Here is a 16,446-nt window from a genome sequence, read left to right as displayed (position 1 = left end):
ATGCACTCTGTAACATGAGTTGATCATTGCGTACATGCAAGAAGCATGGCGTTGATGTTTTATGATCCTCTCCCTTTTTGATGTTTGTGTCAATTGTTCACAGATATCTCAACAGTTACCAGTGCCACTATTTTTGTAAGACGTTTCTAAATACCCGACCCCCCCACCATACCCCTCAAAACTTTTGAACGGAAGCATAGCTCTCAGTACTACTGATTCTCCAATCGGCTTCTATTACACGCTATTATAGCCAAGTGTGTGCATGTGCGCCTGCGTGAGTGAGAGGACATAACGTGCTGGCTAGTTGTAGCCTGCATCCAGCTGCTCACTCATTTGTGAGGAGCTGCGAAGACGCTTGACTGACTCGCACTTCCCGGTTCTGCTGGTGGGTTCTCAGGGCGCCGTTGGCTCGGATGTGGTCCAATAACAGCGGACACGCTGGCCGTAGGTGCACCTGCTGAAGGGACAGCGTTTGGACCGGAGCTCAAAAATGACGGTAATGTGACTGAAGTTGATTCCCTCACCAACACAAGAAAAAAAAAACTTTGCGTAACATGTACAGGTTCAAGTATTTTGAGTTACATTTGATCAGGCGTGGCCACGTCAAGACAAATGTCATGCCAAGATAAATGGAATTTTTTGACACTAGCAGGCAGGCGTTCAGCTGACTCACGTGTGCAAGTCTCAAGTCTGAAAGTTCGAGTTACTGGCAAAACTCAAGCATGTCAAATGAGTCCTTGGGTTAAGCAAGTTGGAACAGCAACTAACGATTATTTTGATGTGTTAACTGATTAATTTTTTTTTTTAAGTATTGATGTATTGGTTTAATTTCCCACCCCGAAGAAAGAAAATGTCTTATTTTGATTCAGCAATAGTTAACAATTTTACAATCGAAACTTAAACCACGTCTCTAAACAATTATCAAAATTGAAGTCAATTAATTTGATAAACAGTCATTTCCAGTCATGCCACTTCCCTTGAAAATATTCCTATTCTTTTTCAAATGTACACATGCAAGCCCTGTAAAATTCATCTAGTTCAAATTCTTTCAAAGAGAAATCGTTTTGTCACCAGAAACTGACAGGCTGACCTGACATCAGTAAACTGACTTCAGGGGAAAAAAAATCTGCCCACTCTGATGCGATTTTGTTCTTCTAATTTGACTTTGAATTATTTGCCACTCATGAGGAAAAACAACCAGTTAGAGACAAAAGACATAACGTCTGATCCTTTTTTTTTTGGAGCAGCTTCTTCACAGGTGCTGACATTTGTGAAAAAATATATAGTCGAAAAAAAAACTATATATATAAAAAGTATAAAATTATGACTACAAAATTTAGTCATGCAAGAAGGTAAATAATAGCATTGTGGCCTGAGTAGTAGCATTGCACATGACATGGATTATTGCACAGAGTACATGACAAACTGCACAGTAGGAGAAGTGTTCCATCCACATGCATTTGAATATTTCACAAAATTAGCCATTTAAGTTGGACTTCAAACTCTTCTCAGTGGCTCGAGGGTCAAAGTTCACAGGGGCTTTGTCCATTTGGGTTATTTGTTCCATTTGTTATAAATAGCAATGCACGTCATTGGGGTCCTAGAAAGCTCTTGACAAACAACGTAAATCACCATGAAAGAGGATGAGTGAGATGTCGCTGACACGGCCGCTCGACATGTTTCGAGGTCTCTGGATTGTTGCCGCCGCACTGATGTCAATCAGCGGGCCGCAGATTTTATTTTTACTTTTCAAGAGCTCATTCGAGCGAGACCGCCTGACATGATTTCACTTGGCCATCGGCTCGTTGTGCCCTTCCTTGCCCTGGCGCTGACAGTGCCTGCTGGCAAGTTCATTCTCTGTCTAGATGTGTACTTAAATTGGCTGGCGACCAGTCCAGTGATTGACTAGAGACCAGAGTGTAGACCACTTGATGCCTTTGTTTCCACTAATAACAATGCCAGCCGAGTTCACCCTTTCAGGGACAGCGGTTACTACAGTGGACAGTTTATCATGTGATCAGGTTACAGGGTGCATGAAAGAGTTAAAAAGGACCCATATGTAGGAGACTGGACTGTCTTAGAATTGTTTATTTCTTTCTTTGTTGTGTGTTCACAAACCCCGCCATAGAATTTATTTTGTGATTCCCTGGTTTGTTTTTCTGTTCTGGTGGATTATTTTTGATTTTCTTCGTGTCATTGAAGTTATCGTTAAATTACGTTTTTGGAGGCGGTCCTTGAACGCCTCTCAAGCCGAACATGAGAGCAGGCACATAGTCAAGAGAGACACGCCTGTATTTTCTTGAGTGTTAAACGAATTACTAAAGTGTATGTTTTTAAAAAAACAAAACAAAACGACAGCTCTCTTTATTTCGGAGCTGCAACTTATAACTAGCCTTCTTTCGCCGTCAATACCGGTGAATGATTTAACGGACGTGTGTGTGCGTGTATTGACGGTCATCTCTCAACAGTGTCGTGAAGCCATCAAGGGGATCAGCATTGTGGTTACCAAACAACCACCTACTAACGCTTTTCTGACTCTCCCGTGGATGTGCACATTTGTGCGAGTGTGTGTAGGCGGCCACCCGGCTTCTGGATGACATGTGCCACCTGACGGCGCAGTCGCTGATCAAGTTGGAGACGTCAGAGCACTTCCAGGTGGTCAAGCTGTTGGGCGAAGGCTCGTACGGGAAGGTCATGCTGGCGGTGCACAACAAGAGCGGTGAGAAGCAGCGGGTGTGCGTGCATCCGTATGTGTTAGGCAATGATGGTACGAGGCTGTCGTGTGGCTGTTGCAGGGAGTCCGATGGCCCTGAAGTTCTTCCCCCGCGTGAGCACCAGCCTGTGTACGTTTCTGCGCGAGTACAACGTGTCTTTGAGGTTCTGCACGCACCCGTCTCTAAGCCGCGCTCTGGGCATCGCCTACTCAACGCCATCGCATTACGTCTTCGCCCAACAGGCCGGACTCTTCGGCGACCTCTACGACTTCATTGTACCTGAGGCAAATACGCGCATTCACTCGTGCATGTGAGAGGCCGCTGTTTTTTCCAAAAAAAAACCAAAACATGACATTATTAGATTGAAGAAAAATAGTCTCGGTTTTCGAACGTCTCTGTTGTCGACCAAATCAGATTTCGACCGAAAAATTACGGATTGAAAACCGATTTTCGACCAAACTGAGCAAACCCGAAGACGCCACTTGACTCCTCTCGGCTTCCTTACACGAGGAAGTGACACTTCCTCGCGTGGCGTTAATTGTGAGCAGATGTGTTTGTTGTGATTTACGCAAATCTGACTTTTTTTTCTACATTGTGTATTAGCCCCTAATCATGGGCTAATAAAGTAGTTTCGGATTTCAAACAAATCGCTTTTGAACAGCCTTCGGGAACGGATTATGGTCGAAAACCGAGGTATGACTTATCATTAATGTAAATGTCTGTTAAAAAAATCTGTTTGTCAGATTTAGTTTCTGTGAGTTTGTTTCTTGCTTTTGGGAATATGTTTCCTGTTTTTGAATAATTTCGGGAAAATGATTCTCATTTGCAGGAAAAAAACGAAAAGAAAAACATAGTCACAAAAAAAGAAGAAAATCTATTCAGACAACAGCCCCCCTAAAATGACTCAAAAAGAACAAGTAATGCACAATGTAACGAACATTTTGGAAGAAAAACTTTTAACCTTTGACTGTGCTACTGAATAGTGAACGTTTTGCTATGTCTGCGACAGCATCATGCTGAAATGCATTGAACTGCTCGGGATCTCCAGTTTATGGGCTTGCTTTTAGCATCTTTCACAAGCATAAAATAAAAGGACATTTTAACATTTCGGATGAGTGCGTAAGAAGCCTGTTTTGACAAAGTAAGGAGTCAAAGTTACAGGTATCTCTGTTTTCATCAACAAAATTAAATACATGTACCTGGTTTAAAAAAAAAAAAGTGTTGAAGCGCAGTAAGCAAGTCCTTGTACTTGATGCCTTACTCAGGTTGGTCTGGAGGAGGATGGGTGCCAGCGGGTGGTGTCGCAGCTGTGCGGCGCCCTGTCACACCTTCACTCGCTGGGCTTCGTCCACAGAGACGTCAAACCCGAGAACGTCTTCCTGTGTGACGCCGCCTGCCGCTGGGTCAAGCTGGGAGACTTCGGGATGGTGCGTACACAGACAAGAACGGCTTACTCCTCAGCGCTCTTTCCTGACACGGGCATGTGCGCAACCCCCTGCAGGTGAAGGCCCGGGGAACCAAAGTCCCCGAGGTGTGGTACCGCTCGCCCTACTGCACCCCCGAAGCCGAGGTGGCACGAGGGAACCGGGACGGCGGCGGTGATGCCGGCGACCCGTGGGTGAAGTCAAGAGACGAGAGGAAAAAGAAGCGGCGGCCGCAGGTCTGGGCCATGGTGGAGCCCAGCGTGGACAGTTGGGCCTTGGGCGTCCTAGCCTACGCCGCGCTGACTGGCGCCCACCCCTGGCCCCAAACGTCCTCCGACTGCGCCGCCTACCTCAAGTATCTGCGATGGTTCAGCGCGGCCAAAACGTCGGAGGACCGACTGGACGTGTGGGCTGAGCAGCAGCACCAGGGCATGGCCGGCGCCAAGGAGCGACCTCCAGTGCCGCCCCAGTTCGCCCGTTTCACCCCGTTAGCCCGAGCTTTCTTCCGCCTCCTGCTGGACCCCGGTCCGCGGGACCGAGGGCGGCCCGAGGACGCGCTGGGCTACCTGGGGGGCCCCTGGATGCTCGCCCGTGAAAAGGAACGCCTGGAGGAGCAAAGAAAGAAGAGCCGAGGGAGAGGAGCCGTCAAGGAGAATGAGAGCAGGGGACAGAGGTGAACAAGGGACTGTTTATACCATTTATGTTAGCTTTAGCGAACAAGCGGAAGAAGAGTCCAGGAAGAGGAGTTGATGGAGAAGGGAGGCCGAGAAAGACAAGTGGACAAGGGGCTCGCGTGTTGTTGATGTTAGCTTCGGCATCAGTTTTACTGTTAGCATGAGCTTTAGCACCAACAAGATGCTTGCATTCAAATCAGAGAGAGTGTGTAGACCTCCACCAAGGTTTATGTTAGCCTTGGTGAACAAGCGGAAGAAGAGTCCAGGAAGAGGAGTTGAAGGAAAAATGAAGCCGAGGAAGACAAGTGGACAAGGGACTCGCGTGTTGTTGATGTTAGCTTCGGCATCAGTTTTACTGTTAGCATGAGCTGCAGCACCAACAAGATGCTTGCATTCAAATCAGCGAGAGAGTGTAGACCTCCACCAAGGCTTTAGCGTTTCTTTGCTACATTTCCATCACTGGCAAATGTCGCATGTGGATCAAGCTTGGTTTGAGGCGGCTGTTTTGTATTTCACTAGCTTTTTGCATGCAGACTAGTGGCACTCTTTGCGGGAGGTCACAGCTGCACTTGCGTTGCGCCGAACCCATGAACGAACTGGGTTTATTTTTACCTCACGACCTTTTGCCGCTTCATTCTTGGCGAGCAAGTGCATTGACTCAACTTTGTTTTGCTGCAAACGCATCGGAAACCTTCTTGACGTCATGACAAGAACACGGCACGCCTGAAAAGTGTGAGAGGTGAAACATTTGAAACAATTTACTGGAAAGGTGTGGGGGTGTAGAGCATTAAACCTACAAAGTGAAAGGTGTGGAGCTGTCACAGCCCGACAGCCCTAATGTCATCAATCCTTCTGCTGTTTAGTGGAAGACAGGTTAGAATGTGGGAAAGCGACCCACCAAAAGCTGAGGGCTCAACTGTTGCATGCTCAGTGGAGAACAAGTAGACTAGACACATAGTGTATATTTAGATCAGGAATGGGCAACTAGCAGACCTCACTCTGAATGGCCCCTTGATTAATCACACCCCCCTCCCAAAAATAAAACTTATTTGGAGTGTGTGTGGGTGGGGAGGGGTTGGGGGGTTGTAAACAAGTTTACTCTACCACGGTGGTAATTTTGAGCTCCTTTCACAAGAAAAAAAAGGAAAAAAGTTGTGTGTTGGGGTTTACCAAAATTTTTTTTGAAGAATTTGGGGGCTTTGCAAAAAGAATTTCAGTGCCGTTTTAAATTGTGATATCACTATTCACCACTAGATGGCAGTCACACACATTTGAAATGATATGCCGGAAAAACAGTACTTGAATGAATTCAAATGTTTATCCATCCATTCATTTTCCAAACCGCTTCATCCTCACTAGGGTTGCGGGGGATGCTGGAGCCTATCGCAGCTGTCTACGGGCAGTAGGCGGGGGACACCCTGAATAGGTTGCCAGCCAATCGCAGGGCACACAGAGACGAACAACCATCCACGCCCACACTCATACCTAGGGACAATTTAGAGTGCTCAATCAGCCTGCCATGCATGTTTTTGGAATGTGGGAGGACCCGGAGAAAACCCACGCAGGCCCGAGGAGAACATGCAAACTCCACACAGGGAGGCCGGAGCTGGAATCGAACCCGGTACCTCTGCACTGTGAAGCCAACGTGCTAACCACTGGACTACCGGGCCGCCTCAAATGTTTAATGAGTTTGAATTCATGCACCAAATGAGTTCTTGCATTTCATTTTGGCTTTCAGTTCAGCAGTTTTTCAAAGTGGGGGGTGGGGGCTATCTCATTTTGTGGTTATTTTTTGATTGTTCAAACCATTTGTTATTGAAGGCTGTACATGCATTGAGCATGAAACATATTCAGACTTTGTGTTGTATATTGGTTTAATAAAAGCAATGACACATGCCCGTAATTTGTCCCACGGTAGCACTGTTGAAAAATAATTGAAATTGCCTATCCCTGACAAATTTGCCACCCACCTTACACCTACGGCCAACTTAAGATAAGATAAGATAAGATATCCTTTATTAGTCCCACACTGGGGAAATTTACAGCCTCCAGCAGCAAGAATGTAGGCAGAAAGAAGAAGAAAAAACAAACAAACACCGTCCAGTTAAGTGCAATATAAATACAAAATGGATAAATCGCAGTGCTATTTACAGTTGTTTTCCACATCATTCAATATTAAATATTATTGTTGCTATTTTTTATTCAGCAGCCTGACAGCAGTTGGTAGGAACTAGCGTCTGTATCTCTCCTTCTTGCAGCGCGGGTGTAACAGTCTCTGGCTGAAGGAGCTACCTAGTGCTGTCAGGGCGGGCTGGAGAGGGTGGGAGGGACTGTCCATCATAGCTTTTAGCTTAGTTAGCATCCTTCTGTTGCCCACCTCCTCCAGAGTGTCAAGGGAGCAACCCAGGACAGAACTGGCCTTCCTGACCAGTCGCTCCAGTCTCTTTCTGTCCCGGGCTGAGATGCTACCTGACCAGCAGACAATGCCATAATGGATGGCCGAGGCCACCACCGAGTTATAGAAAGTCTTAATGAGCGACCCCTGAACCCCAAAAGACCTCAGTTTCCTGAATAGGAAGAGTCGGCTCTGTCCTTTCCTAATCAGGTTGTCCGTGTTTGTAGACCAGTCCAGTTTTTTGTTCAGAAGAACACCTAGGTACTTGTAGGAGGTCACCCTCTCTATGTCCATACCCTGGATGTTCATCGGTGCCGGTGAGGACTGTTTCCTGCAGAAATCCACAACCAACTCCTTAGTTTTCCTAGGGTTGATCTGGAGGAGATTCTGCTGGCACCAGTCCACAAAGTCCTTCGTCATTCCCCTGTACTCCCGATCGTCCCCCTCTGTAATGAGGCCAACAATCGCAGAGTCATCGGAGAACTTCTGAAGGTGGCAGGTTGGAGTGGCGTGTCTGAAGTCCGAGGTGTAGAGGATGAACAGGAATGGAGCCAGAACAGTCCCCTGCGGCGCTCCAGTGCTGCAGAGAAGCCTGTCCGACTCACAGCTCTGCAACCTCACGTACTGCGGCCGATTTGTGAGGTAGTCCGTGATCCATGCTGTGAGATGGTGGTCCACTCCGGCGTTCTGCAGTTTGCCTCCCAGCAAGTTGGGCTGGATGGTGTTGAAGGCACTGGAGAAATCAAAGAACATGATTCTCACAGTGCTCCCAGCCTTCTCCAAGTGTGACAGCACTGAGTGGAGCAGGTAGATAATGGCGTCTTCCACGCCGATGCCAGGCTGATAGGCAAACTGCAGCGGGTCCAGTGCCGGGCTCACCAGCGGTCGAAGGTGAGCGAGGACGAGTCTCTCCAGCGTCTTCATCAGGTGAGACGTCACGCCACCGGTCTGTAGCTGTTCAGCTCCTTAGGGTGGGGGGTCTTGGGTACTGGGACCAGGCACGAAGTTTTCCACAGCTGTGGAGTTCTGCCCAGCTTCAGGCTCAGGTTGAACATGTGCTGGACAATGTCACACAGCTGGTCAGAGCAGGTCCTGAGGAGCCGGGAACTGATCTTGTCTGGACCTGCTGCCTTCCTCACATTCATCCTCCTCAGTTGGTTCCTCACCTGCTCTGTTGTGACGGACAGGCAGGAACCAGGTGACAGACTGGGTTGATGAGAGCTGGTCGAAAGAGGAGGGGGAGGAGAAGAAGTCCTCAGTGAGAGTGGTTGCAGTTGGTGGTTGGGGGAAGGGACAGACGACTGGTCGAAACGGTTGAAAAAACGGTTCAGTCCATCTGCCCAGTTCTTGTCCTTCTCAGTCAATGTCTTTGGGCTGCCATGGCCTGAGATGGTTTTCAGGCCCCTCCAGACACCAGCGACATTGTTGGCCTGCAACTGGTCCTCCAATTTCATCCTGTATATCTTCTTCCCCTCCCTGATCTTTCTTCTCAGCCGAATCTGCACGGCCTTCAGCTCCTCTCTGTCTCTCGACATAAAAGCTCTCTTCTTCTCCTTCAGGAGGGCCTTTATGTCGGGATTAATCCATGGTTTGCTGTTGGAAAAACACCGCACAGTTCTGGTGGGTACGGTGTTCTCCTCACAGAAGTTTATGTAGTCTGTGATGGTGTCAGTGAGTGCATCAATGTCCTCCCCGTGAACCTCGCTGAAGAGTTCCCACCTGGTCGTGTCGAAGCAGTCCCGCACAGCATCTTCAGCTTCCGTGGACCATTTCCTGACCATTCTGGTCACAGTTGGCTGCCTGTGCACCAGTGGTTTGTACACAGGCTCGAGAAATAAAAGTGGACAATAGTTTAAAAAACCACGTTTTATTCAAAAGACTGACGTGAAGAAAAGATTCAATTTCTCCCTTTTTCCCTTTTCCAAGCGTCTTTTGGTTGCGAGGCTTACTCCGGTCAATAGGTGACGCTAAACCGCCTTGGGCCGCCATTCAAGTCCAAGACGACCAAGAACAAGAGGTTCCTCGGATGTTGTCACGGTGAGGACTTCCCTTATATTTTGCCACATTTACGCCGCAGTTTGCCCGCGTCCGACAGCTGGGATACGTGAGTCTTTGTTAAAAGAATATTACACAAGTATTTTTGGTTGTCTTGGGGAGTGCAAATGTTTGTTATTGCCACATAATTGTGGCTACTGTGACAGCTCGGCTCGCTCGGTCGCCGCCATATTGGCTCCTGTCGCTCTCCAATGTACTCCAAATAATCAAATCGTCAAAACGAGACATTCGCGGCCGTTTATGTGCCTGAAAGGCTTGATTTCGTCGCCGAAATTTCCGCATTTAGTCTACGTTGACTTCCGCGAGCCTCGAGACGCCGACGGCCAGCCCTGACTAAGCTTGGCTAGCGAAGGGGACTTGCCGAACAGGAGGACGAATATTCGAGAATACGTCGAAACTTCATTGCTTTAATGGTTAGTGCTTGTGCCTCGCAGCTCCGAGCCTGATTCTGGGTTCGAACGTTCGTGGAATTTCCTCTCACGTTCTAACAACTTCACTGGTTTCATTCAAAATGTCCTTCGATGACAACGTAAATCTGACTGCTTGCTTATTCTTTATCTGCCTGAACATTGAGGTCTGTCTTGACTTACTTTTGCAGCATTGAGGAGCAGAAGAGGACAGCACCATGAGCCATTAGCTTCACTCACTACATTCGCGTAATTCGCCTCTGATACTCACAGGTTTGTATTCACGTCAAAAGTCATAACAGTAGACAAAAGAGTCTGCAAGCAAGCAGTTGCAGAGATGCCTTAAGATGCAGGTGACCTCATTAAAGAGTTTACAAGCCTAAACCCAAGATAAAGCACTGCTTGGTGGCAGCTGTCTCAACTCGTTTGAGAGACAGAATTCATAAGGTTCTTGTAAAAAGAGCCTTCAAGCTGTCGTTTTTTTTTTGTGTGTGGGTTTTTTTTTTGGGGGGGGGGAGGCTCATTTGAGGGTTACTGTCAAACTAAACATAAAACAAGCAGAAACCCATCTTGCGTAGCATAATTGAAAAGAGAAGCACTTTTGCTCCTCTCCCTTGGAGCGGTTGTGTTGACGATCACACCTCATGACTAAGTTATGCAGAAATTCAGGTCATTTCAAAAGGTTCTCATTCTTCTTCTCTCTATAATAAGTGACCTGCCGTGCCCCACTCGTCACCATGACGTCCTCCATGCTGCGCAGACAGCTGAAGAACCTGGTCCAGAACTACTCTGAGGCTGAGGTCAAGGTAGGTCACTCTTGTCCGAGAATGTTGTGCAAGACGTAGGAGGACGTTGGGCTGACATGGCCTGTGGCGCAGGTTCGAGAAGCCACGTCCAATGACCCGTGGGGCCCGTCCAGCTCTCAGATGGCCGACATCTCTGACCTGACCTACAACGTGGTGGCCTGCAACGAGATCATGACCATGCTGTGGAAGCGGCTCAAGGATGACAGGAACTGGCGGCACATCCACAAGGTGACCATGACAAAGTTGTTGACTCGCATGCGACAAAAAACAATATAGAGCGCGCGCGCGCACCCACACACACACACACACCACTCCCTTGGTGTCAATTGTGTAGCAGTGAAAGTAGTGTGTGTGTGTGTGTGTGTGTGTGTCAGTCGCTGACGTTGCTAGAGTACTTGCTGAAGACGGGTGATGACCGCGTGCTCCTCAAGATGAAAGACAACATTTACATCGTCAAAGCCCTCACCGAGTACCGATTTGTGGAGAAAGACGGCAAGGATCAGGTGAACGCCACTTCCTTCCCTCATCCATCCCTGTCTCCCTATTCCTTCCTCCCTTCCTTTGCAGCGTCCACATCTGACTAAAGACCCTAAGACGGCTCATCTAGGCTTAACTTTGCAGTGGTGTTTTTGTACCAGTTTCATAGACAAATGATAGTATTTATAGTCACGACGGAGAGTTGAGAGGGAGCATGAAATGTTGTGTTCTTCCTTTTGGGGAGGGGGGGTGGGAGCAGAAAATAAGTGAGAAGCACTCGGCTTACGAGAACATGTGTATCCAGGGTACAAATGTTCGAGAAAAGGCCAAAGTTGTGCTGGTCTTGATGGAGGACGATGACAAATTAAAGGAGGAGCGAGACTTTGCTGTCAAGACCCGAGAGAAGACATCCAAAGGTTCCACAGGTAACAGTTGAAGCGCTGGGCCGCGGCGCCGCCATTTCCCTCCGCCGACGCCTCGCAGCTAACCCATCTCTCTGGCAACAGCCTCGTCCTCGGACGCCGTCAAGGACCCCAACTACAAGCCGTGCTACGTTCCCGGCACCTCGGGGCTTCCGTCGCTGGACAACATTCCCTCGGTGGCCGACCTCACCGCTTCCTTCGCCGCCCGCAAGGAGGAACGCCTCAAGCAGGAGCAGGAGAAAAAAGAGGCGGAAAGGCGGGTGAGCACGCCAAAGCCATTGTTCATTCCGGCTGGCCAATTTGTCCATTTGATAATATTCGATGTTTTTAAATTGAATTGAATACAACTTTATTGTCAAATGTGCTGTACGTAGAGTATGTGTAACATACATTTTGCTTGCCAATTTGGTTGTGACTGTGCATTTAGCTATAATTCTGATCACTTTTGCTACAATTCAAAAAGAGACAAAAAAGAAAAGAAAACAAAACATATTTAATTCGTACCTACCAGAGACAGACAACATGAGAAGGTTCATTTTCAACAAAGTACAGCATATGAATAAGGAACATCAAATATGAGACAGTTAAACATACAAAAGCGTTTTGAATAACGGCATCATTGTTGCTTCTTGTTTTCAACTAAAAAATATTTTGCTACATTGCGCAGGCCCAAATGTCCGAAGACGAGCTGAAATGGGAAGATGCTGGAAAAGGAGGCGCTGTTGCCGATCAGGCCTGGTCCGGTGAGAAGATGGAGGAGGCCGGAGAGGAAGAAGCCAAGCCTGACCCCTGGGGGGATTCCGATCGTTGGGGCGAATGCTCCAAACCCGACGTGTCAGATTCAGCACCTGCTACAAGTGGTGACAGTTCTTTAGAGTCTGCCAGCGCTCAAGTTTCTGACAAGCCAGACCCACGTTGTCATCCTTTGAAAGCACAATCAGGTCCACAAGACCCTTTTGTGGCACAAAATGGCGCCCCGCAACGCGCAGAATCCTTTGAAGGTCAGCCCAAAAACCAAGAGGATCCCTTCACCTCTTCCAATAAGGACCCCTTCAACACACCTAAAGATGACCCCTTCAGTGCCCCCAAAGAGGACCCTTTCAACACCCCCAAAGATGACCCCTTTAATGCACCTAAAAATGACCCCTTCATTGCAGCCAAAAATGACCCCTTCAATGCCCCCAAAGAGGACCCTTTCAACACCCCCAAAGACGACCCGTTCACCCCCCCCAAAGACGACCCCTTCAACGCCCCCAAAGATGACCCTTTCAACCCCCCCAAAGATGACCCGTTCACCGCCCCGAAAGACGACCCCTTCAACGCACCTAAAAATGACCCCTTCACTGCTCAAAAAAATGACCCCTTCAACGCCCCGAAAGAGGACCCATTTAATACTCCTAAGGACGACCCATTTGACACCCCGAAAAATGATCCGTTCAACGCCCCCAAAAACGACAAGCTCAACAGCCCCAAGGATGACCCATTTGGCACCCCAAAAGACGATCCCTTCTTCAGCGCCCCAAAAGATGACCCATTCGCAGCCCCTCAAGTCTCAACTTGCCGTGAAGAAAGTCCACCGACTGGCCCCACTACATCCCCAAAAGACGACCCCTTCAACACCCCACAAGACGGCCCTTCCTCTGCAGCCAGTGTAGCCGCTGAAGCAACAACGCCTCCTAAGGATGACCCTTTTGCCACTTCGTCTGAAAAGGACCCCTTTTCCGCCCCCCTGACGCCACCCAAAGAAGAAGAAGGCAGGTCGTCCGATCCCTTCGCCGCGCTTCCGCTGAGCTCGTCCCGAAGCGGAGGTGACGGCTGGGGAGCTGCCTCCGACTTGGCGCCCCCTGCTGGCTCGGATCCATGGGGAGGCAGTGGCGCGTCTTCGCCTGTTGATGATTGCGATCCCTTTGGGGACACCTCCAAAGCCCGAAGTGATCCCTGGGGGACGCCAGGTAAGACAACACAGGTTTCTTACTAGATAACATTAAAAAAAAAAGTCAGCAATTTATGAAGCAAAAAGACCTTTTTTGAAGCGTTGCAGTACATTATCTCTCTGTGCATGTACATAAAATAAAAATGTATATAAGATTTGTCATTTAAAGGCTGTATGAATATAATTGCGGTCATATATTTTATATCTGAAAATATAATATATATGAAATAATTGACTTTTGTCAATTAATAGGTTGTGAGGGTTGTGCTGTTGCGAAAGATGCGTGGGAGGCTCCGAAAGCTCCCTCCCCAACCAGCGACCCCTTTGGAGACTCCAAAAGAAGAGCAGGCGCAGGTAATGCATTAGTATTGCTCTCACGATGATGATAACAATCATGTGAATGCTGAAGAGACCCGTTCCCGTTTTCGCCTGTTCGCACCTTCCACTTTTCTCAACCCATTTGAACTTCACTAAATTCAGGATACCAGGGCAAGTATCTTTCCTTTTCCCAGAATACCCAGTTTTCCATGGGAAAAGAAAATGGAGATGTTTCTCAAATGTAACTCTGTTTATCAATCACTCCAGTCAATTCAAAGAAACAGATGTCGTTTACAGCAGCGGTCCCCAACCTTTTTTTGCCCCATGGACCGGTTTAATGCCAGACAATATTTTCACGGGCCGTCCTCTAAGGTGTGGCGGATAAATACAACAAAATAATCTGATGTTACCTGCATGAAAACTGTGGTATTTTCCAAACATAAAAATAAACACGAATCATGACACAAGGAACGTCCTATCTGGCCGCTATGGTAACGATTAAACGTGCCTTCAAAATAAGATACAGCGCAAATTCAAAGTGTGTGAAAAATATGACTCACCACAATGCTGAATCAGTGGGAGCCCTGAGCTTGATTTTCTGCAACCAGGCGGTCACATCTCTGGGTAATGGGAGACAATGACACCTGAAGTGTCTGGCTTATGTCCAGTCTACCTCGTAATTTTGTTTTGGTCGCCGTCGTTGTGGACATCTCAGGGTATTCAGCCATAACTTTAATCCAGAACACTGGAAGAGTTACCTCGAACGTACTTTTAACGCCGCCGTCATTTGCGATCTCCAGCAGCAGTTTTTTTTTAACTCGTTTTGAGAGCTCCTGCGTTTCGTTTTAGCCTAACCGATCACGTGACCGAGAAGCACGCCTTGACGTGTGTCAAGAGTGACATGTAACCGAGAATTGGGTATTTTTTCAAAATAAAACATCTTTCAGATTCCGAAATAAATAAAACGGAATTAATGTCAGTTATTTATTCTTTCTATGCAACCCGGTACCAAATGACTGACGGACCGATACCGGTCCGCAGACCTAGGGTTGGGGACCACTGGTTTACAGACTCTGCAGCCCCAACTTACCCAGAAACTATTCCAAATATCGTTGGCACTTTTGACATTTTTGTTATTGTTGTTGTTGGCCAGTGTTGTGGTTATTGATGATTAATACTGAATTTCTTTCTTTGCTGTCTTTGTTGGTGCCTCAAGAAAATTCCTTTTAGAATATCAACTCAGCCAGAGAAGGCGTTGCTTTTCGGGCTCGGCGGCGAGTGGGCGGGGCTTCAGAACTCAGCCCGCCAAAAAACTGCGCACCCTGCCCATCATGCCCAATATGCCCTCTCATTGCCCCCCTCCCCCAGGAACAAGAATACCCCCCCCACACACACACACACACACACACACTACTTGACGAGTGTTGTCATGGTTTCCAGGTTCCATAGTTACGGTCATGTGACAGGCAGGGGCGGCGGAGGCGCTGCAACTCATGAGTATTCATCAGTAGTTAATTTGTTTGGCTCCTCCCCCCCTGTGTTTTTGTAGTTTGTGTGTGTGTGTGTGCGTGCATGTAGTATAGTGTAGTTGTTGCGTGTGTTGATGAGCTGTTAGCAATAGCATTACGCTAACTCTTCACCCCTCCCTGCTTGGGGAGATTGTCCACTTGATGATGGCATGATCGGACTGCGTTGATGTGATACCCCCCATACGTACAGTGACATGTGATACCCCATGCACACACACTGTACTTGTGTGTGTGTGTGTGTGTGTGCTGATATAATGCAAAACGAACCTTCAAATCAAGTGTAAATACAACAAAAATTATTTAGCTATTTATAGCTTGAATATTTATTCACGTGACCGCGGAGCAAAAATGAAAAGTTCAGGTTGTCGGTGTTGTTGACCGCGATGATGATGATCAGACCCATCAGCAGATCCGTCGGGGTGGGCGGTCTCCTATGGCCCGCCCTTGGTGACAGGTCAGATGATGATTATGTTGACAATGGGCAATGACATGGAACAGGATTTCATGATAAATCATCTCAGTAACCAGCCGTGTCTTTAATTTATTATATTTATTTATTTTAATCCTTTCACTTTGTCAACTCCTTGCTCTGTGTGCGCGTGCGCGCGTGTGTGTGAGACGTCGTCCCAAGGCACCGAGTAGCAATCATGAAGTGAAATAAATTCCGACCCGATCAATACCAACACAAATGAACGTTAATCGTAGAAGACTCACAAAAGAACTGCCAAATCAAATCATCTGCTTTTCATCAATTTCAGATGAAAACATGTTTTTGCAGTGTACGTGTGCGCGTGCGCGCGCGTGTTGTATGAATTAACGTTTACGGGATGTATTTATTTATATACGTATGTCTATTTATATTTGAATTGTTTTCTCCCATTAGAAGACGTTTCTATCTGTGACCACGAGAGGGAGACAAAGATGTGACGTATGGGCAGAAAAAAAATGAGATGAGTAATTGCATATATTCTTATTTCTATCCAGTAATGGCATCGAAATGTTTGCTTGGGTGTTTGTAACTTATTTTTCTTTGACTTGATGGCAGATGAAGTATTGACAAACATTTCTGTGCGTGTGATGTACATTAAGATGTATTTATTATTGTGATGTAAATAGTGACCTGATTATGTTGGATATTATCAATAATGATGATAATCACAAGTAACTATTTATTCATTGAGTGAAAATTCATCAGTTCGGCAAACTTCAGATTGTTCTTGAAAAAAAAAAAGAAGAGAAAAAATGATAAATCAAGTAATCAAAAGTGTCAGAATTGTTATTCTTTCTTTTTT

General features: G+C 47.1%; 2 protein-coding genes across 6 annotated transcripts; both read left to right on the top strand.

The window, feature by feature from the left end:
* The first annotated feature begins 223 nt into the window (after positions 1-223).
* On the top strand, positions 224-6,695 carry LOC147191183 (serine/threonine-protein kinase SBK2-like). Its single transcript, XM_086136615.1, has 5 exons — positions 224-496; positions 2,575-2,719; positions 2,796-2,998; positions 3,980-4,141; positions 4,216-6,695. Exons 1-5 carry the CDS (start codon positions 491-493, stop codon positions 4,813-4,815), a joined length of 1,116 nt encoding a protein of 371 aa, XP_085992741.1. The 5' UTR covers positions 224-490; the 3' UTR covers positions 4,816-6,695.
* Positions 6,696-9,195: 2,500 nt separating this feature from the next.
* On the top strand, positions 9,196-16,421 carry LOC147191182 (uncharacterized). Of its 5 annotated transcripts, none has more exons than XM_086136100.1 (10): positions 9,196-9,244; positions 9,861-9,942; positions 10,381-10,475; positions 10,548-10,703; positions 10,850-10,978; positions 11,257-11,377; positions 11,459-11,634; positions 12,042-13,326; positions 13,560-13,661; positions 16,038-16,421. In XM_086136100.1, exons 3-10 carry the CDS (start codon positions 10,407-10,409, stop codon positions 16,079-16,081), a joined length of 2,082 nt encoding a protein of 693 aa, XP_085992226.1. In that variant the 5' UTR covers positions 9,196-9,244; positions 9,861-9,942; positions 10,381-10,406; the 3' UTR covers positions 16,082-16,421. The 5 variants fall into 5 exon arrangements, with proteins under 5 accessions (XP_085992226.1, XP_085992225.1, XP_085992229.1 ...); XM_086136099.1 differs by having other exon boundaries at positions 9,217-9,311; XM_086136103.1 differs by having other exon boundaries at positions 9,217-9,311; positions 14,842-16,421.
* Positions 16,422-16,446: the final 25 nt, after the last annotated feature.

This window comes from Hippocampus guttulatus, chromosome 18, assembly GCF_054856545.1.
Source record: "Hippocampus guttulatus isolate MCC_2025c chromosome 18, RoL_Hgut_1.0, whole genome shotgun sequence".
NCBI classification, from domain to species: Eukaryota; Metazoa; Chordata; class Actinopteri; order Syngnathiformes; family Syngnathidae; genus Hippocampus; species Hippocampus guttulatus.
The sequence above is the reverse complement of the archived record's forward strand: the minus strand, read 5'-3'. Positions and strand labels throughout refer to the sequence as shown.